Source organism: Columba livia, chromosome 1 (assembly GCF_036013475.1).
Source record: "Columba livia isolate bColLiv1 breed racing homer chromosome 1, bColLiv1.pat.W.v2, whole genome shotgun sequence".
NCBI lineage: Eukaryota > Metazoa > Chordata > Aves > Columbiformes > Columbidae > Columba > Columba livia.
In genome coordinates, this window is record NC_088602.1 from 176,345,769 (window position 1) to 176,366,883 (window position 21,115).

Consider the following 21,115-nt stretch of genomic DNA (forward strand, 5'->3'; position numbering starts at 1 on the left):
ATGAGGGAAATGGACTATCTTGAACCATGTCCGAGAGCTCTTCTACCCAAACAAGGACTAGAATCAATAGTTTCCCAGACAACAGTGGTCTTTTGTCATTGTTGGATTTGGCATTTAAACTGCAGAGGACAGGCATAGGACAGATGGTCAAAGCTTCAACACAACCATCTTTTTAAGGTATGCCTTTAAAAGAGGAATTTCAGACAGAAGGTTATTCCATTGTCTCATTGCATGTAATAAACCAGTAAAGGTTTCCTCTTTCCACTGTCCGTTGGGAAAAAAAGACTATAGTTTGTATTTTTGTCAAAGATCAGTTCAGAGACAAATTAAGAAACCCTTGAAGCTACTACATATTATTCCATAAAGGCCCCAGTTTTATAGTTTATTGCACACTGGCAATTTGCTGAGGCTGCGCAGAAGGTTACTGACTTCAAGACCTTTGCAACACAAAGCAATGCACGCTCTAGAGCAGACCAGAAATGATTTATTGACATTTTTCATGTTTCTAGGAAATAATGCATTGTATTTAGATCATACAAACTAAGTACAAAGATGAGCAAGAGAAGAATGCAATTACAATGCATGTACAGACCTAAACCCAAACTATCATAACAATATAAACATTGCTATTAATTATACATTGCAATAAAGGTATTTCCGGAATGAAAAAATAAAGTGAACAAGAAAACTGAAAACCAAACCACTGAATAATTTGAAAAATATTTACTTAAAATATCTTGACTCAGATGCTCAGGGATGTGGAGGAGAAACTTATTTTCAGAGCTTCCCAAGTAAAAATTACTGGTTTATTGTAAACTCAGCACTTAACTCTGTAAACAGATGTGCTTCTTCCAAACTTCCTCCGCCTCTTCCATTGTTTTATTTATTTACCTGACTTAATGCAAGTTTCTCTTACACAAAGCAAAACATAATGCAATTGAAACTCCCGTCCCAGTTAAAAGTTTCTTTGTTCTATTATGAACCTTACTTGACGGCTGAATATTAGTGCCCAGATGAACAATACATATTTAAATCTCTAACCCCCACAAGGGAAGAAAGTCCATTTTGAGATCTGCAGTAACTATAACAAACTGGCTCAGGGACAAACTACTATTAAAAAATATGTATTAATCTAAACTTTCTTCCCGACTCTGACACTCCACACCGTGTACTCACTTATCATTATATTTCTAACATTTTGTACACTTACAGCCATGTACCAGAGATCCTGTACCGGCTCATGAGGTCTGAACTGTGGAGAGGGTGGAAGCAGAGACCATTAAGAGACAGAGTTACTCAGGTATAGTGCCAGAACACACCACAGGATTTGTACTACCACACATAAGACTTTGCAAACAAAAGGGGTCTCCACAAACAGCTGCAATTCTCAGAAACTCCAGCCCTGGTAATCTGTGGTAAGACACATAGGATAGTAGCTTTCAGACAAGCTATAGATTCTACCACTGATTCAACTGAAAACAAATGCAAAACTTACTTTTCCAGCTCAGCTTTTTGTAGGCAACCTGCAGACGTGAGCCTGTGGCCGAGCTATTTATCCTGCAGAATGATAAAAGAAGCACGGTACCAACATCACCTGTGAATTCCACAGATGGGAGTCACTGAATACAACAGTGTCCAGCCTCTTAACATCTTCCTGTTAGAAATTTGCAGATGGCTGTTGAAATGGTGGGGTGCAGTTCTGTTTGGGAGCATAATACACGGCTCCCAAGAGAAGTGCCTTACAGACCCTTGTTCATCTCTTGACCAAGCATATTCGCTTCCCGGACATTCCAAGGACACGCAAGTGTGCATTCAGGAATGGGACAGCATCTGCAACCAGTCCCCAGCCATACAATGTGGTGCACACATACCCTGATTAAGTGACATACATTTGAGGTCACAAGATGACAGTATATCTAGTCACAACAGAAGGAGGGGGTGTAGGGCTGCAAGGAAGTGGGGCAGAAAGCAAGATCTTGGCCACCAGAGACAAAAAGAAAAAATCATTGTAATAATAACCTGGCCCACAGCTTGCTCCAAAGTCCTACTGGGAGCAGCTCTCTGGATAGAGGCAATTCTGATAAACTGGGTCTGCTGTATGGCCCACAGGCTGGCTATGTTTGTTCAAGGCTACAGAGTGTCATCATTAGAGATTCAAGGACTTGCTTTAACACTTAAAAAAAAAAAGCCACACAAACAACAACAACAAAACAAAACAAAACCCACCACCTTCTGGTTAGTGCTCTGTGTTTTATCCACACACATACACACACAATGTTCAGCAGCACTATCCTGTCATCTAGGCTCTTTTTCTACGACAATGTTTAGGGAAATAGCATGCCACATCTGCAAAGCAATTCAGCAAACTTCTTTGATATATGAACTCAAATATTTCTAATATTAACACAACTTTTGTTCATTAAGCAAAAAAAAAAATCATTCTTTTCGTTCAATCTTCTATGGAACCTTCATTCCATCAATATTGCAATTTCACAGCTAAACATATTAATAGGGTCATAAATATTCAGATTATGTAATAAAGACTGAAAGCAGCCGATAAAATGCTGTTAACATTCATTTACAGCAGCTGGGAAGGCCCTGCCAAATGTTGCTTTACATAAGAGGTCGTGACGCTCTGACTGCATTAAGCTTTCTGATCACTCTTCCTTTATCTGCTGTGATTCTGAACACAATACGAGACAGCACAGACTAACCAATGGATTTAGAAACCCTTTCAAGCACACTAACATTTCAAAGACTTAGAAGATTAAAATATCAAAAAATATCTTTGTGGTTACTGTGTTTATGCTTTTGCATTTTTTAGTGCAGACATGAAAGCAGCATTCACATCATTTATCTGCATTAGTTCCACAATTCAGTGCCTCCAATAAATTTTAAAAGCGAGTTTCTTTTATTGTACCCAACTTCAGTTACGCTATATGCAAAAAAGGAAAACAACACTCAGTAAATTGATATATCTCCACTATAGTTTTCACAAGGCATTTCGAGTACTACTGAAACATTCTGTAACGTGCATAATGCTGTCCTCAACCTACATTAATGTATCTTGAGAGTCGCATCTGAATCAAACGACAGTTCTTGCTTTGCTTCAGTATATTCTGCATTAGATTTCCCGTGTTTCAGAAGAGCCTCTGCTACACTTAATCAGTCAGGATTCCCCAAGCATGGGTCAGATCCTACAAGGTCCCAGGCAAGCATCAGCCAGACACGTGGACTGTGGGACTCAGAACATTTTACTGTAAAAAACGATGACTCACAGTTTGATTCATTAGTTTTGCATATTTCCATGCCAAAATTAAGCCCAATCCTGCATTTACGGAGATTAGTAGCCCTAGGAAGGTTAAGAGCTCTGGCGAGGTCAACAAATTCATGTGTGTGAAGTAAACAGGGCTGTGTGTAACAGGACACACACGGCAGCTACTGCACCGCTTGTAAAAGCAACAGCACTTCATTCATCCCTCCAGCCCCGCACCCGTTAGCAACTATTCAGAGCACTGAATACATCACAAAGCCCAATGCTTTAACTGACTCAAATTTTACAGCAGTGGGTCTCCAGCTTTTTCTGTAGCTCATCAGAGAGAACTGACATGTCTATACACAACCAGGGACGTTCAGCAGCACTTCCCAGCTCCACCCCATCCATGTGGGGCACAGCTTCAGCAAGGGCCACCTCGCCACTTAGGAAACCACAAGCTAAAGTAAAGGAGACCTGACTAATTAACAGATGTTGGCAAAATTGTAGCCATTACAGGAAGAATAAAATTCACGAAGGGAAACACCAGTTCCATCAATTCTCATTCAGCGTTGTGAAACCTGCATCAAATTACAAGGAATGCAGTACTTGGATTTTGAGCTAGGCTGCCTTCAGTCACTTCTGAAGACTCTTGACAGTGCTTTCAGTCACCTGAAATTAAGATCTTTCTTCACATTAAATTGAGTGCTCTTGCACAAGTTAGAACAGAGTCTTGTCCCAGCCTTGGAGAAGCAAATACCAAAAGTGTTTTCTTTTCACTACATCTGGTCTATTTGCACAAGAACTACAGAAGAGTGTACCTTCCCAAAATCAGAGACTCTTGAGATGAGATTCAAAGGAGCAATTCCAAGGTTATAAACACACTGTAACAGGACTAATGACCCATATGATCCTAATATCAGATTTGAATCCCCACTGTACTGTACAACATGCAAGTTGTAACTTAAAAATCTCTCTTTCGGAGCATATTGCAAATACACCTACAAGCAAGGGGAAGGCTCCTTGACTAGACATAGTTATCATAGCTAATCCCATGATCTCACACACCAGTGATATCTTATAAACTCAGAAAAAGGCAATTGCAGAGATGCTATCTTAAAAAAAAAGATATTTGGAATTAAATTAAATTTAAAATACCCTAACACAAGCAATACTAAGAAAATAAAAAGCCACATAATGTAAACAGCATGTGCTCTGCAAGTCATATATTACAACTCAGGAAACAACAGATTACATATAAATACTTAAAGTTAGGGAACAGAAGTTTCTATTAAGTTTTCACATATATTCTATCTCCTTATTTACAGCATCTTTAGCAAGCTTATAAGCATTTTCTTATCCACTAGGAACTCCTACTGATTCAGGATGCATTAGCTATTCATTTAATTCAACATTAAATTACAATTAAAAAAAAAAAAAAGAGTAAAATGAACGGCTAGATAAATTAATGGGTAACCGAGTGGAGTACAGTACAGAACTAAGCAGAAGCAGCAGAAGCTCTTACTTTCAACACGACCTGTCAGTGCACAAATTTGGAAATGTACATACCTGGAGGGTCTTCTTAAATCCCCTTTTTAAACTGAGTTGAAAAGAATTTTGATATTTCCACATTTTCCATCTTCTTGCCTGATTCTGAGCTACGATACTTTGCATACAGCTGTTCAAACAACCTGACTCAACCATTCAGCTCAAGTAGCACAAGTAAAGAATAGGCATGTTAATACACGCAAGTAAAGCCCAATATCTGAAAAGTACCTTGGCTGTTAGAGGTATTGTCTGTGTCCTCCAAAACAATTCTGCAAGGAAAGTAACCTGATCAACTGCTATGATGGATAAAGAGTTCCTCCTTCTTACAGCTATATTAATGCACTGTAATCATTCACCCCTAGCCACTAAACCCCAAAACATTCACTGTTGTTTGACTAACAACTGCAGGCTTGCCTCAGTAATATTTGCAGAGGCGCTCCCTTTCTTTCCTCCTGAAATATCAGTTGAGATAGTTTTTCCACCCTCAAAAAAATGCACCCTACTCTTCACAGATATGAAATAAGGAGTATTAGCAGAGTAAGTTCCTGGTGGCTGCAATGAAAGCTGTGAATTTGCAACTCAGGCAACTGGGGAGCAGAATCCGCATGGGACAGAGGACTGAATATGTTGTGCGAATGGAGTGCTGCAGGAAGAGCCATCACAGCAAAGGTTCATGCAAAGAAACAGTCACACATGTACTTTTCGAATAACTCTGAACATTTTTTTTTTTTTTTTCATAGATTTTCTGCCAAACTAGAGGCAATCTGCCAAAAATTGCCTTAAATGCTGGCAGGGCATTAAAATTAAAAATCAATACAAAGGAAAGGGTTGGGGTTTTTTTCTGTATGCTGTATGACCACATGTAATGAATAAATAAGGTATGCTCTGAATACTTGCCCCTCTGGATTAATGCAGTAATTATTCTTAATTTAGAATTGTCACACAAATATGTCAGTCCTACGGCCCTCCCCCTTCTCCATTTCTTTAAAAAAGAAGCAGAGCAAGAACACACACTTGCTGGAATATATAGTGAGGCCTGCATCTCTCAGGTGACTGCTCTAACTACCAGGCAACGGATTCATAATCACTCTATAAATAATTCAATATTCATTAAGTCTGGGGAAAAAGCAGAGTAGCTTCAGCAAACAAAACACCAGGAAGACTTGTCCCAGAATACTCTGTTCTCTAGTTCTCAGAGCAATCATTTGCAAGGTGGAAGAGCTGGATCCAAGACACAATTTTGAGTAATATAAAGGCAGCAAGGTATGAAACCAGACTCCTCATGCAAATGCTCTGATCACTTTGAAGGATGCAATGATCATTTTCCTTATGCTGCAATATCACACTTATTTCCCCATGGCTCAGCAAAAGAAACCAACATTTTTAGGTCTTCTCTGGTGGCAAGTCAGATGACATCAGCATGGATGGGGTTAGCACTTATCTCTTGCCTCTGCCAGCTGGAGGCAAGGCAGTTGTTGGCCTATAAATAAGGAAACTATGTGAGTGAGATGCTGTGTTTCAAATTATAACTCCTGCAACAGTCTGCAGAATAAACATGTAGGTCAGTACATGCAGTCGCATAAACATACCCACAGACACCTCTGAAATGAGACAGCAGCCAAAGGGGAACTAAACATGGCATCTGAAAGGCAAACACAGGAGTTAGAGTTCTTTTATGGATTTAATCCCATGGGTTATTTTTCACCCTAAGCCTCTTTGACTCCATATGGAATAGTGTGAGAACTGCTGTTGTAGCCTGAAAGTCTGTTCTCTCAGAGCTCAGCAGAGACCTCCCTTGTTACACAGAGACCACTCTGCAAGCACCAGGGACTGACACAGAGCTACGCTGAACTGGACACCAGACTGGTATGTGCTTGGTATCTCCTTCAACAGTCCCTCTGTCAGTTCATCCCCTCTCAACAGTAACCTGATACTTTGTGAGTCAGGGTGGTACATATTGGAGGAATTACATTTTGGCTCTTATATTCATTGATTTTTGCTCTTTTGATATGAAAAAAGAGCACTTTCTTGCTCAGCATTATCAAACTAGTTACGAGGGATTGCCCAGAGAGGTTTCCCAGAGATGTTCTGAAAAACAGGCAAAAGTTGCTACACAAAGTTTGCACACATTAGCTACTTGGCCTTTGGTGGTCAGAGTTATCACAGAATTACAGAATAGTTTGGGTTGTAAGGGACCTTCAAAGATCACCTAGTCCAACCCCCTGCAATGAGCAGGGACATCAACTAGATCAGGTTGCTCAGAGCCCTGTCCAGCCTGGCCTTGAACATCTCCAGGGATGGGGCATCTACCACCTCTCTGGGCAACCTGGGACAGTGTTTTACCACTCTCACCATAAAAAAAATTCTCTCTCATGTTCAGCCTGAATCTCCCCCTCCTTTGGTTTAAAACCATTACCCCTTGTCCTATTGTAACATGTCCTGCTAAAAAGTGTGTTCCCACCTTTCTTACAGGCCTCTTTTAAGTACTGAAAGGCCACAATAAGGTCTCCCTGGAGCCTTCCCTTCCCCAGGCTGAACACCACCAGCTCTCTCAGCCTGTCATCACAGGAGACATGTTCCAGCCCTCTGATCATCTTGGTGGCCTCCTCTGGACCCTCTCCAAGAGGCCCGTGTCCTTCATGTACTGAGGGCTCCAGAGGTGGACGCAGGACTCCACATTGGGGTCTCCTTGCTCTTTCACCAGCCTCTCAGTAGTACACGCCTCATTACAGCCTAGTGCAACACATAAACTTCACAACGTCTTTTTTATCCGTAAAAGCAGTCTCATAAGGAAAAGGTGCTCTGGTTTTCTGTATGTGGGTACAGTTAGCCAAAGCTGCATATAATTCAGTATTCGCTTCCACTTCTGCTGTGTTGGCAGGTAGAAGCAGCACCAGAGCCCTGCTCAAATACAGACTGTTTTTCTTGCCCACAGTTTTGTCATTAAGTAAAGAAAAATACAAAAATGTTAAAGTATCAGAGACATCTCCACAGGACTAGATACTGTGCCTCCCTTAGGTGCTTTTATTCAGAATGGTTGTCATGATAACACATTAAAACCTTGGCCAAAGACACCTGAAGCAGGAAGAAGTCTCGAGGGAGGGTTGGAGGAAAAACAAAAAAACTGCCTGACTCTCACACCCCATAACCTCTCAGGCCCAACAGAAACCTGAAAAAGTAACATTTTATTTCATTTTCCCAATTTATAGGTTCTGGCTTAAAGGAGTTTGTTGACAGAGAGCTGTCTGTCCAGACTCCAGTGAAGATCAGCAGCTTACGTCAGGTACAAGGAACAGGCTGGCTGGAGATGCTCCTGGATGCTTGTCTCTCAAGAAGTCCATACAATCGAATTTGCAAGGGGTGGCGTATTCCACCATCCTACATGTAACGTTAAAAGACAGCAGTGAGAGCACTGCTTAAGCAGCATGGGATCTGACCCACGGCTACAACATCATGGCATCAGAAGTGGCTGGCAATTAAAAGATTACAATGCAGGGGACGATAATCCGATGAGCTCAGCTGCAGATGCACAGAGGCGGCTCGCAGCAGGCTGCCGGGGCAGAGGCGATGCCGGGCGTGCACGACAGCCCTCGCTGCCGCCAGGCTCCTCCGCAGCACCCCGGGAGGAGAGGAGCCCCCAGAATGTGGGGACCTGCTACCTGCGCTGAGCTCCCTCATCTCTGCTGCACAGGGGACCTTCTCTGGCTCTGCACCTGGTTGTGGCTTCAGTACAAGGGTATCTGAGGAGATTATCACATTTGTTCTATTTTCTGTCATGACATTAAGAACCTCACTAATTTTATGCACCGTTACTTGGATATTAGGAAGACACAAATACTTGAAGGCAGTCTTAAAAAGGTACATAAATGCACACAACCTTATTACACTGGGTCATAAACTCAAGTAGCCTGTTGGGCAAAGACAGCATAGTTGTCAAGTTCTTAACTGAAATCAAGTTCTTAAACATACCGGTTATCCATTTGCAACACAAAACAGACAAGCTAGCTTTCCACTACACAGGTTGTTCTTCATGGAGCTGATGTCATTTATGCCAAGAATGCAGAGACACCAATTTCCCACATGCAGAAGGCACCTATGAACAAGAGGTTATATACTTCCATTTCTACTAATCATCAAATTAGCAATTCACAAGAAGAAAAGCATACTGTGCCATCTAAACACTTGTAACAACTTTGGTGTGTCAAGTATCCTGTAATTAGGGTGAGAACCTTTTTTCTTTTTAATATACCTTTTGAATGCGTGCATAAATACTGTCAAAGGAATAAGAGTAACTTCATGCCCATGCCTCACTCGCAGCATGTTTTGGTGCAGAAGCTTGTATTGCGGGGTACCTAGCAAGCAAGGAGAACAATGTGTAGAGGCACTAGATAGCTGCCTGACACAGTGCCATGAACTACCGGGAATATAAAGCTTTAGGGAAAGGGACTGTGTGGATCATCAAGTCTAGCTTGCTTTTATCAAAGGAATCCTATTGTATACTTTCCCTAGAAGATTATTTACTGAATAGTCACCATCTAAGAAAAAAAAAAAAAGTTAGTGCCGAAAGGCTAAAGTGGTTTCTTTTTTTTTAGCAGAAAAAGCAGAATAATAGATCTTCTTGTTCTATAATATAAAAAAAAAAAAAAAAAAAAAATTAAGTGGCTTGTAATCATTTCAATTTGTCTATTACTTTCCAGAACAGTAACTTAATTGTTGAGTTAGAAAGTTTTGGTTCAGATGCCTGCCCATCTTGGTATTGAATGAGCACTTATTTTATCTTGCCTCTGACCTAATGCTTTAGATTGTTTATCCTCTCTCCTCTTAAAAAAGAGGCAGAGGGTAAAAGAACAGCAAGGCTCGTAAGAAGACAGGCTGTTGAAAGAACAGAGCCATAGAAGAGTTATCACTGAATTTTATTACACTTCTGCTGTACTCTGTAAACATGAGCAGATTCCTCTGATTTTCAGGAAGCAGATAATCTTGAACCGGCTAGAACAGAAGAGGCTGGTTTCTTTTACCATATGAAAGAATGTACACTGGAAAGCGAAAGGGGATCAGCATATCTCCTTATTTAGTTTAACACAGAAACAGAGCAATGCCAAAAGTGTGCATCATTCAACTTCTGAGACCTCAGAAGAAACAAGTCAAAGCAGTATCTTGAAGACTCCCACCACATGACAGCACCAAAGGTCTTCTAGCAGATCCTACACGTGGAGTAATTCAGATGAGTAAGCACTGAGTCAGTTAAGGAGTCTGGACAGTCCATTTACATGAATCTGCAGCAGCCAGTTATGTCTCCCACAACAGCTAATTATGTAAAGGGTCACAGTTACAATCATTGCTTCCTGAAAGTCATCATCCAGTAAGCCAGCTGCATTTGCTTTTTATTCACAACATAGTTAAGAAGAAATGCTACACCATAAGTGTTCTAATTATATTTTTGTAACTTCTACTTCACAAATTTAAAAAATGTCTAGTATATTTTGAGAATGTTTTGCTTAATATGCTAATACAGATTTCCTACCTGCTTGTCAGCATTTCTACACCTGTAATGGGAAGCCTCAGGAGGTTGCAAATGAAACCCAAACAGGTTTTATTGGTCAATAATAGAAAACAAAGTTAACAGGGATAGTCTAACTGATGAATGCATAATCATACTTCTAAGTAAGTTCTACTGAAATCTTTTCCAGAAAAATTATAGTCAAAGTTGTGAGGTTTTTTTCCCTTCTCACCTCTTTAATTTAAAGCAACCCCCTAGATGCCACAATCAAGGTAAATGCAAATCAAGTACCCACAGACCTTCAGAGGAGCTACATTAAAACCAGACCAGCTGTACTGTCCTGCACTGGATAGAGTTAGAAGTCAATGTCACAGGTCATCCTTAATTCATTTCACAGATAAGATTATTACAGAGTCAAATCATAAAGCGCACACTTTCTCCACAGCATTTTCTGAGAGCATTAAGTGGTTTTGCTGGAGTTTATTTTGTATTTTTCTGACATAGGAGGCTGAGCTCTTTTCTTGCCCAAATATTTCAAGTGAAAGACTATGAAGAGCACCTTCTCTTTCTACCTACAACAACTATCCTATTAACATGCAATTAAAGCTGGGATGATTTTATTGTGCCAACCATGAACTAAAACAACTGTTTTCTCCTTCTAGAGAAGATAAACTGTTAATTATAATGTTTGCACTCACTGACTAGCAGAGAGTAATACAGTTATGGCCATGCCCATATACAAACCAGTTCTTAGAAACAGAACATTAGATTTCCTTGGTGTTATTTCCAAAACATTCTTCATTTTCCATAAAGAGATTGCATCTCCATCTCAGGATTTATCAAATGATAAATCCTTGAGGTCAAGTCCAGGTTTCCAGACGGTTGTATGATGCAATACTGAATACTGCGCCTTGAAATCCATACAGGTATATGCTTGAGAAATAGTGATATGGACAGAGTAGAGGGAAGTGGCTATTGAAGATATTTTCTTTGCTCAGTTACTAAGCCATAGCTAATAGAAAATGGCTTTTGCCTGGACAAAAGGAATTAGTGGGTAGAGCATCAGTAAAACTTAATACACCACCTTTAGCCTACCAGGTGGCTACAACTGACTTGCGACACACTTCTCTATCTGCCAGAAGATAACTTCCACAAACTGCAGAATACAGTGGATTCCTGAGGAAGTGGTGCCTCAGGATTACCGCTCCCATTACTACACATCAAAGTGAATTGTTTGTCCTAGAGCACTCCCATAGGACCCAGCCACCACACAAACTGCCTGAACGGCCAGCAGTTGTTTAACTCTTGGAAACAAAGGAAAAAGAGCAGTGATAACCAACTCCTCTGGCTTTGGTGCCAGATATAGTCTTGGTAATGTAAAACACACGCAGCAAGCAGTCTTCCTGTGCAGACAGCTCGGCCTCTTACTCAGGGATGGTCCAATGCTCTCAGCAATGGCCCTCTGTGCTCCAGCCCAAATACCTGCTACTGCACAGCCCACCTGCCTCATCCCTGTCAGCGGTACACAAGCCGCGATGCCAGACACTGCACCTCCAACCACTGCCTCCAGTTTTCAGCTGTTGCTCTTCATCCGTATGCATGCATACATACACACCCCCACAATCTCTTGAACCTCAGGGTATTTGGCACAGTGCCTGAGAGACAAGAAGTGAGGAAGGAAAAGACATAGAGCAGTCTCAGGCAGAACAGGCTATTCATGACTCACAGCTCCCGGACTGACCAGCACAGAGCGAGGTCAGCCAGCCTGGCCTTGGAGGCGGCCAGTGCTTGATCGGATCAGCCTCGAGAGCTCCGAGCAGAGAGCACAGCGGGATCCCAGGATGGCTGGGTCAGTACCTGGTGGGTGGGAGCAGCCAGTGACAGAGGAAATGCTGCCACTGGACCAAAGCCTGCAGGGAGCAGAGGGGCCCTAGTAACACATTTAGACTAATCGCTCACACCAAAAAAGACCAAACCCCTATACTCCAAAGCCTATTTTGCTCCGTGAAAGCTGAGCAGTAAGAGAAGATTAGACTCTAATAGGGATTAATACAAGTTAAGGTAGCACTAATTTCCACTAGGGAGACCAGAAAGGTTAGATGTGAGTCGTGTGACAGCTGGATGTAGTGGGGCTTGAAAAAAACGTAAAGGGAAAAACAAACACCACATGAGCCTCCACTGACACCTGCCTGGCTCCATTTGTGCTTTCCCCCATGTCCAGTCCTGTCCGAAACTGAGATTAGAAGTGCTGCACTGTCAAGCCATGGCCAGTGATTTCTAACAGGCTGTATAATGATCAGCAGGGGATTTCTTACCCAGTCTCAACAGCACTGACCCACTTTTCTCCAGTGCTTCCATCCATCACCTCTGACTGACAAGGAGACCAGTTTTCACAAAAGGAAAAAAGTTACCCAAGCAAAGTTTGAGGCAGAAAATGAGATGAAATTCGGATCCCACTCTGTCTTACCACAGCCATTTCAAAGCTGTAAGTTTAACTTTATTAGCAACTATGACTTCAGTTCATAAAAAAAGTGACCAATAAAAGATAATGGCAGGAAATTAAATGAAGCTTAGAATGATTTAGAGCATTGCTCTGCAACAGTGAAACCACACAGAAAGTATGCCTGAAAAGGAAAAAAAGCCCCCAAAAAGCGATCATAAAAGGATCCAAACTGCTTCAGAGTCAGAGGCAAGTTAAAACTTTCTTAGAGACGAACAAAAGAAATGCAGATATACACAAAACATACACATTAAACATGCATTATGATTGCCATATTGCCAGAAAGAAGTGTTGGTCAGACAATCCAAGTATTGCTCACCCTTTCGAGTGTGCTACAGCAATTAGGACTTTATTCACCTTTGGATTAAATAAAATGATACATGTAGTTTCACTGCAGTGCTGGGAGACACCAGCTGCAGTGTATGATCAAACCAGGGAAAAAAGTCTACTGTCCTGCCTGTTCGCCGTATTTTCAAAAAGGTACAAAGAAAAGGCATTTTTTTCCTTTAGTTACATAAAAAGACTAAGAGGCCAAACCTCTGAAGTTCCTCAATCACGATATTTGGGAAGCAGGCTTTTTGTAGGGCTCCCCACACTCCCAAAATAATTTGGTGCACAGTATTGAACTAAAACAAGTTCCCTAGTGCTCATTCCAAGAAAGCTGTGCGAAGAGTAATAGTACTAAATATACAGGTTAAAAAAAAATAATAATAATTGTTTCATTTACGACTGAACTACCTAAACCTGCAGATACCCCTTTCAGCTGCATAGCCAACTACAAACTCATTAACATTCACCTGGACAACTGAAGTTTGTACTCCAAAGGGAAAGATCAGAGAGCAGGAAGAAAGTAGTGGAAGAAAAAGGAACTACCCTTCATTAGCCTGTCTCTCAAACATGTAACTCCAGCTGAAAACCAGCACAGAGAACAATGGCCTTTCTGTATAAAACAAAAATCATTGTGGTCAGGTTCTGTGATCAGAAAAATTTCTACTGAACCACACTTGATAAACTTTGGAAACCAGCAGCTATTCACCAGAATTTTTTGAAATAACACTCGAGAATTTTTCATTACAAAGAGTCTTTTCAAAACACTGATCAGATAGCTTACTGAAACATCAAGCCAATTTGTATTTCAGAAGTCAGCCTTTCCTCAGAGAGGCTTCCGTTGGTATTGTTTTGATTCTAGATTGTTTTAATCCGAGGTAAACTGAAATTCAGTTTCACACACTAGAATGTTCATTTTCCAAAAAAAATGAATTAGGCATTGTAATACAGTGTGATAACAAATTGCTTCTGGTGGGAAATAGGAGTATTTTGTTCTGAAGACAACCACGCATATATTGATCTTAGGGAGGGGTCTCCCTTCTCAAAGCTGCTTTTTGGCTTATATTTCCACTCAGTGATTTCCAACTGGAAAATGAGGGTGGAAAGAGGAAGCATCTAAGCAGTTCTTCCCTCAGTCCTGTTTGGCTGGAAATGCAGCTGTGTAGGAAGACCAAGAGACTGTTAAATTCTAAAGATCCTCAACAGTTCAGACCATGCAGAGGACCTCACTGAACAGACAGGCCCAGATAACCATTCAGCACAATGGTTCCCTATTCAAAGCATATTTCTCCTGTGCATGGAAGGCCAGTTACAAGTCTTAAGAAGGTAAACATGCCAGTTTAACACTTGAGTGATCTGACTGCTATTAAGCAGCACCCCTGATCCTCTGCTGCTAATACACATTTCTTCTCCAGAAAGATACATTTCTGAAGCGAGATCTCACTAGCTCACCCTTAACCAGACCTTAGATCCCCATGCGGACATCAGAAGGGTGTTCTAGTATTTCTTTGCTACTGTGGATTGCTCAGTAACTTCATCAACAGATACTACTTCACGTTATCAGCAGTACCAAGGAGCAGCTGGTCCTCAGAATACAAAAGGTGGGATAATAATAGGCTACTATAGTCAATTGAGTTTTGAGTTAAGGAATGCTGTGTATAAATTTAAGTAGGATCACATATCAGAAAGTTAATACTCAACTCCTAACTATGCCACCAGTCTGTTGCTCATTTAAACAGGATTCCCTTTAGTCATAATCCCCAATCTAGTAGCAAGGCTGGTAGAAAACCTACCTCTAATGACTTCAGAGGGCCTATAAAACTATCACATTCTTCAGAAAAAAAACACATAAAACTGATAGTCTGGGTGATCAGAGATATTTTAAGAAGTGATTTTACTCAGTAATTCAATACAGCCTGCAGAAAGTCTACAAGGCACATTGCCCAAGTAATTTTAACAATAATATAAATTGTTCCTCAGAACTGTCAAAATGTTCTTGAATAAACAAGCTCTTGAAGCCTTTCCTAAAGCTTTTGAATTAGAAAGTGAAACATTTCTGAGAAGTAGGTGCTTCAGTAAAATTATCAAGTAGCAAGGTCATACTGGAGCTGAAGTGTATCAAGATAGCTCACTTCCAAAGAGTAAGAGTTACAGAACCAAGCAATACTTCCCACACGCCTTTATGTCTATAAATTCAAGTGCCTATATCATAATAATATCCTTGCATCCTCCAAAACAATGGGTATAGGTATCCACTTAGACAGATCTAGCCTCAGTATTAAGACATGCTTAAGAAATATCCTTCTGCTTTCTCTATGATGGGCAGGGAAGTGAACACAATTCCTTTACTGCAACAATTAGGATAGCTCTTAACAAAAGTTAGCCTGATGAACAGGAATGTTGAGAAAAAAAGGCAGTAAGATGTTCTGCCCTACATATCAAAGTGCTCCTTTTCTACTTCAGCTTGACAAAGAGGTAACATTTGCAAGCTTTCTACTCTTCCTGTATGACCTCTACCAAAGCACCAGCCAATCTGCTAAAAAGCCAACAACCAACTTGCTAGAAGTTCAAGGAGATGTCAGTTTACACCACCCAGGAATCAGGCAGAACAATTAACATCTGTTACTGCTTCCTATTTGAGGAGTTAAGAGCAGAAAAGCTATGTGAAGAATGACACTGTTAAACCCTCATTTCCAAATATGGCACCATATACACACCCTACAGGCCACGTACATTAGAGGCCCCTCTTTCTTCAGTATCAATATTGAGACATCTTAAGACAGGATTTACAAACGCACACATCAATACCCTGGTTTCTGAATCGCTAACACTGGTGTTCAGCACGCTGGGCTCAATGCAGTCTCAAAACAAGGTAAGGGATATATGTGGTGTTACACTCCTTCACATGTGCTTGTCCAGGGGACCGCAAACGGCCAGTTTGCTGCCAAATTGTCCACATCCTTCAGGCAGCTAAACATGTCAGCAGTCAGAAATTATCTAGCCATTGCAAACACCAAAAATCATAAGCAGCAAGAGCATTTTGGCCACACCCTTTCTCCTATTCCAATGCATGAAACTGCAGGTAGTACACAGAGACCTGCATTTCCTGTGGTTATATTCACTTAAGCTACCTTGCTGGCTAACTAGGACTGATTCCTTAGCCCTTGACTACCCCAATATCAAAAAGATTTTCGAGGTATCTCACAATGCTATCATTACTTTGTTATAGTACCACTGAGCCAGCATCAAGCAGAAAGAAGTCTTAGTACAGTCAGTTATTGCCACCTGAAATACGATTGTAGTGATGCTGGTTAAAGAAAAAGAAGCTCTGGCTAAATTTGTAGCCCAGCATACTTTTTCAAACAGCTGCCAATCAGCAATTCAGGAGAGGCAGTCCGGACTGGACACACCACAGACTACCACAAAGCAGCAAAGGCAAGCAAAATTCCTACTAAGCTATGTTTACAAATGTCACCTCCCTCTGCAATTACAGTGAGAGACCAATAACACCAAGGAGCCAGGTTACCTGAGATGCTTGCTACTTTAATTTTTGTTGTTTGTGAAATGATCCAATATATGTAGCTGAAGGGCATTTTCTCTTTATTCATTCTTTCTTCATTATTCAAAAGAAAAGAATGGCTTATAGAACAACTGGCTGTAGTTAATAAAAGCTGAGGCCATAGCAATCGTGTTAGGAGGAGGCAAAGAACAGCCTGCACACTCTGCAAAGAGCTGAAGATCTTGAGCATTTTTTCTGCTCAGTGATCAAGACAAATCTCTACCATCTCCACAGCGAGGCAGAAGCACCAGTCCTCCAAGGGCTCAATGGCAGCGAATTCACCAGCTACGTGAGAGTTGCCTCAGCCCTGCCCATGTCAAACAGACTCCTGGCCTACCTGTCAGCTCAGAGAAGATCCTCACTGCCTTATTTTAAGCCTAAATCCCTTTCTGGACACAAAAAGGCTTTCATTGGTGACAGCTATTTTTCACCAAAAGTTAAACTTAGGAGGAAGAGGACTCAAAAACTACCTGTTTCTTTAGTAGACAGAAAAAGAACAACAAAACCCCAAGCATCGTCATGAAAATCTGATCTCACAGGATCAAGAGGAGAAAACACAGTGCAATTACATAAAGTCAATAAATCTTTGAAGAGCTGTGCAGTGGTTACTTCCACCCTCTTTCAGACACCTTGGTCTGAAGGTCCCCAACCCTTGCCTGCGTGGGGCAGGAGGGCTCCCAAAGCCCACAGACTTGCGTAGGAACATGTTCCATCTCTGCACAGAGACCGCCGGCAGCATAAGGGAGGGTCCACACCAGGTAGATCAAGACCACACCCACATCATTCTAAGCAACAGAGTTCAGGTGTTGCAGAGCTTTCTAAACACTGCATTTCAGGTTTGCATCCACCCTCGAAGCTTGGATTTATTGTAAATTGTGTATTATGCAATATATTCCCCGACAGCATCCAGAAAAAACGGATGTGCACTAAGAGACCCACAACCCGCTGCCCACGCTACTACTTTCCCATCCTCCGTTCCACCCAAGACACTGGCAGAGAGCGAAATGCTGGGTGAGGAAACTCGAGGGTCTGGGAGCACGGGTGGCTCCGGCCAGGGTCTGCCAGTGCTGTCCTTGGCACAATAGTTGGATGCAATACAGCCGGGCGATGCAAGGCTGAAATACTTCCTGGGGTGGCTGAAAGGGCTCACTCCATAGTCAAGGATGATTCTTTCTTAGCCATCGTCCACAGCTCAACACAGAAACTACAGCCCTGAGGGGAGGGTGGGGGACACCAGCCATGTGCCTTAAGAAAGGGGCACGGCTGACTATTGTCTGTCTCCTCAGTTTAACTGCCAAGCCTCTATTTTTCTAATCCCCCCCCTCTCCAACGTTACAGAAGTCGGTGGAGGAAGGGAAGGTACTCTGCCGGGGCCAGGCAGCGGACAACGGCCGCAGCTGCCGCCCAGCCCCCGCCGGCCCCTCACACAAACCGGTGCTGCTCGGAGTGTGTGTGGGGGGGCAGCGCCCGCCGCCCCCTCCCCACGCCCCTCCACCGCCGCCCCGAAGTTCAGGCAACAGGGACCGACTGCCCGGCGGGCGGCGGCGGCGGCGGGGCCGGGCTCGGCCGGCCGCAGCCTGGGGAAGGGGCGGGCAGGGCGACCGGCCCGCCGCGGGGGCTCTCCCCGTCGGGGGGGCTCTCCCCGCCGCCGCCCTCCCCTCGCGCTTACCTTTCACTTGGCTTTCATACTCCGCTATAATCTCTTTGTCCTTTTTGAATCTGCTCGGGGTTGACATTATCCACTTGCTTCTTCCGCTTCTCCCCCTTCTTCTCCTTGTTTTAAATTATTATTATTAATTACTATTATTTTTCTGGAGGGGCTCCCAAGTTCTATCGGATGCCCGAGCCCGAGCGAGCGCGGCGGCGGGCGGCTGGCCCCGCGGGAGCGCCGCCGGCACCGGAGGCAGCGAGGCGGAGACGCGGCGATCAGACTAACCCCGGTGCGGGCACCATCGCCTCCGAGCACCGCTGCCGGCAGCAACGCGGTCCGCGGCCCGGGGCCGCCGCAGGGCGGGGCGGCGGAGGAGCTGCCGCTGGCCGCGGGGCACCCGCTTCCACTAGGCGAGGGCGGGGGCCAGGCGGCTGCGCCCCACCATTGTTATCTGTCCGCACGCACCCGGGAGCGGGGAAGAGAAGGAGGGAGAGGGCGCTGGGAGGGAGGCAGGCGGCCGCGCTCGGTCCGTACGCCAGAGGCACTAGTCACTCATGCCGCCGCGCTCGGCTGGGTGGGGACTCGGGGCCGGCGCCCCGCCGTGACTAACTCCGGACGGCAGCGCGGAGGCGCACGTCCCAGCCCCGCAGCCCGAGCAGCGGCTGGCGCGGGGCGGCACCCCGCCGCGCCCTGGAGAGGTGTCTCCGGGAATAAACTTCTCCCCGCCCTCTCGCCGCTCTCTCCTCCCTTCCTGCCTCCCCGCCCGCCTCCGCTCCTCGTTCGCTTCGCCCCTGGTGGCGCCCGCTCCGCCTTCCCCCTGCCGGCTGCCGGGGCGGGAGCGCGGCCACCGCCCACCGCTGCGCCGGGGCCGGGCCCGCAGGCCCCGCTGCACGGCTGCCCCGCGGCGGGAGGCCTAGCAGGCCCGGTGGGCCTGGGCAGAGGCGGGAGGGACGGGGCCGCCGTCCCCGCCCCGTGGCCTGCAGCGAGCATATGGTGGCCGGGTGCCTTCAGGAAACAGGGGTGCGAGGTGGTGATAGGGTGACAGAAAGCCCTTGATCCGGTGGGGAAAGTTAAAGCCCCATGCTGCTGCCACGACTACCGAGCCGCACTGGGAGGGGGGAGGCTGGAGGGGAGATGTGTCCTTTGGGGACCCCGCTTTTCTGCCCTGTTTCTGTGGAGGCAGGGCACGGTGCTGAGCCGCACCAGTGTGCCCAAGGGCCAGCACCCAGAGGGGCCAGGGCAGGGCGGCACCAAGGGGAGAGCCGTGGTGCTCAACAAAGTGGGCCTCACTTCCACCGTCCTGGCCTGCATGGTGCTCCCCTCCGGATGCAGCTTGTTCTCAAGGGCAGGACTGCCAGCACCCCTGTGTAGGGCACTCCCTGCAGCTCATGGGAAAAACGAGCAAAACAGGGTGAGAGGCCACCCAAAATGCTGCTGCCTTGAGCTGCTGTGCATGATGGCCGGCCCTGCCAGACCGTTACATTCGATGTCAGTGTCAGAAGAGCGGCCTCCAGCCTTGCGAGCAATGGTGCACAGCCCTCTCCCAAGCCAGGCCTGTGAGAAGGGGAAGAAGATGATCCAGAAGAGCAGCAAGAGCTGCAGTTGGGAGCACGGGGCAAGTCACCAAAGGGGAGAGATGGCTTTTGCTCCTGGGTGCCTCCAGCAGTGATGGGGACAGCCTCCTTCTCTGCCTGCAGAGCTGGCACCTGGCTTAGCCCTTTGGGGCTGTGGAGGGTGAGCTGGCTGCCAGCTCTGCAGGCAGAGATGAGGCCATGCATGCCAGGAGCTGAGCATGGTAGTTCACAAACCCAGTAGCCACACTTCTCCTATGTCCTGGGCATCACTTGCAAAAGGAGTCAGGTATCACTCAGGTTGCACAACCCCTTTCCCTTTCCCCTGGCTGCCCTGAAACTCAGCGTTTGCCAGAGAAGAGCTTGCTAAAAAAAAGAAATGGAAAAAGCAAGGAGGGGTGGTCACTGCTGCCTTGGTGATGGGCAAACAGTGTGGCTGTTGTTCATGTGTCAAAGGCAAAAGCCAAATCCTAAGGCCAGAGTTGCAGACTTTGGGCTGCAGGGAGGTCAGCTCTGGGGAGGGTAAAGGCAGGTAGGGGACTTTCTGGAGGTACAGAGGGCTCTGCTGATGTCAGGTATGTCCAGGAGTGATTAGACAAAGTTGCAAACTATTCACAAGTAGTGGCTGCTGTATTAATATGATTCATGTGGTGAAAGTGCCCACAGATCCTATCCTGGACGGCTAGTCCTGATACTGCCAGGACATGACCCTTCAGGACAGACAGGAGTGAATGGTGGGATCATTTGCTGCTGGGAAAGTTCAAGCTGGCTACCCAGTAATTAAGGTGGATTCGAGCTTTAGGGCTATGGGGACCTGACCCTCAGGGGCAATGGCACAGTTAACTACTCATGCAGACATTCTTGCTTATTTTTATTATTAATTCTTATACACATGTTGCCTCGATGTTGCAGTCACTCCCTTCCACACCTCTGCATTTCAGCAATAAGTGTACATCTGTGCTTTGCAGTTTGTCTTTCAGTTTCATTAGGTACCATACTTCCCCCTGCTACAGGATCAGATTAACAGGATTCCTGTTCCCCTTTCCCTCTTCATGTGCTGTTCTCTGTAATTTTATTATGTTTCTTTCTCTTACCATCCCAGCACAATCTTTTTCTAGCACTGATCCCAATTCAGATCACCTAAAGAAATCTTAGTACAATAAGTTATTGTCTGAAGCCAATTTAACTCCAAGCTGGATGGTCAAA

General features: G+C 44.5%; 1 protein-coding gene across 2 annotated transcripts in view; it reads right to left on the bottom strand.

The window, feature by feature from the left end:
* Nucleotides 1-18,803, bottom strand: part of SRGAP1 (SLIT-ROBO Rho GTPase activating protein 1) — a 146,336-nt gene extending 127,533 nt beyond the window's left edge. Inside the window, exon 1 of one of the 2 annotated variants that reach the window (XM_065048568.1) lies at nt 18,357-18,803. In XM_065048568.1, the coding sequence (XP_064904640.1) occupies nt 18,357-18,423 (67 nt within the window). In that variant the 5' untranslated portion in view covers nt 18,424-18,803. The remainder of the gene's footprint in view (nt 1-18,356) is intronic. The other variant, XM_065048569.1, reaches the window with a different exon arrangement.
* Between the last annotated feature and the right edge of the window lie 2,312 nt (nt 18,804-21,115).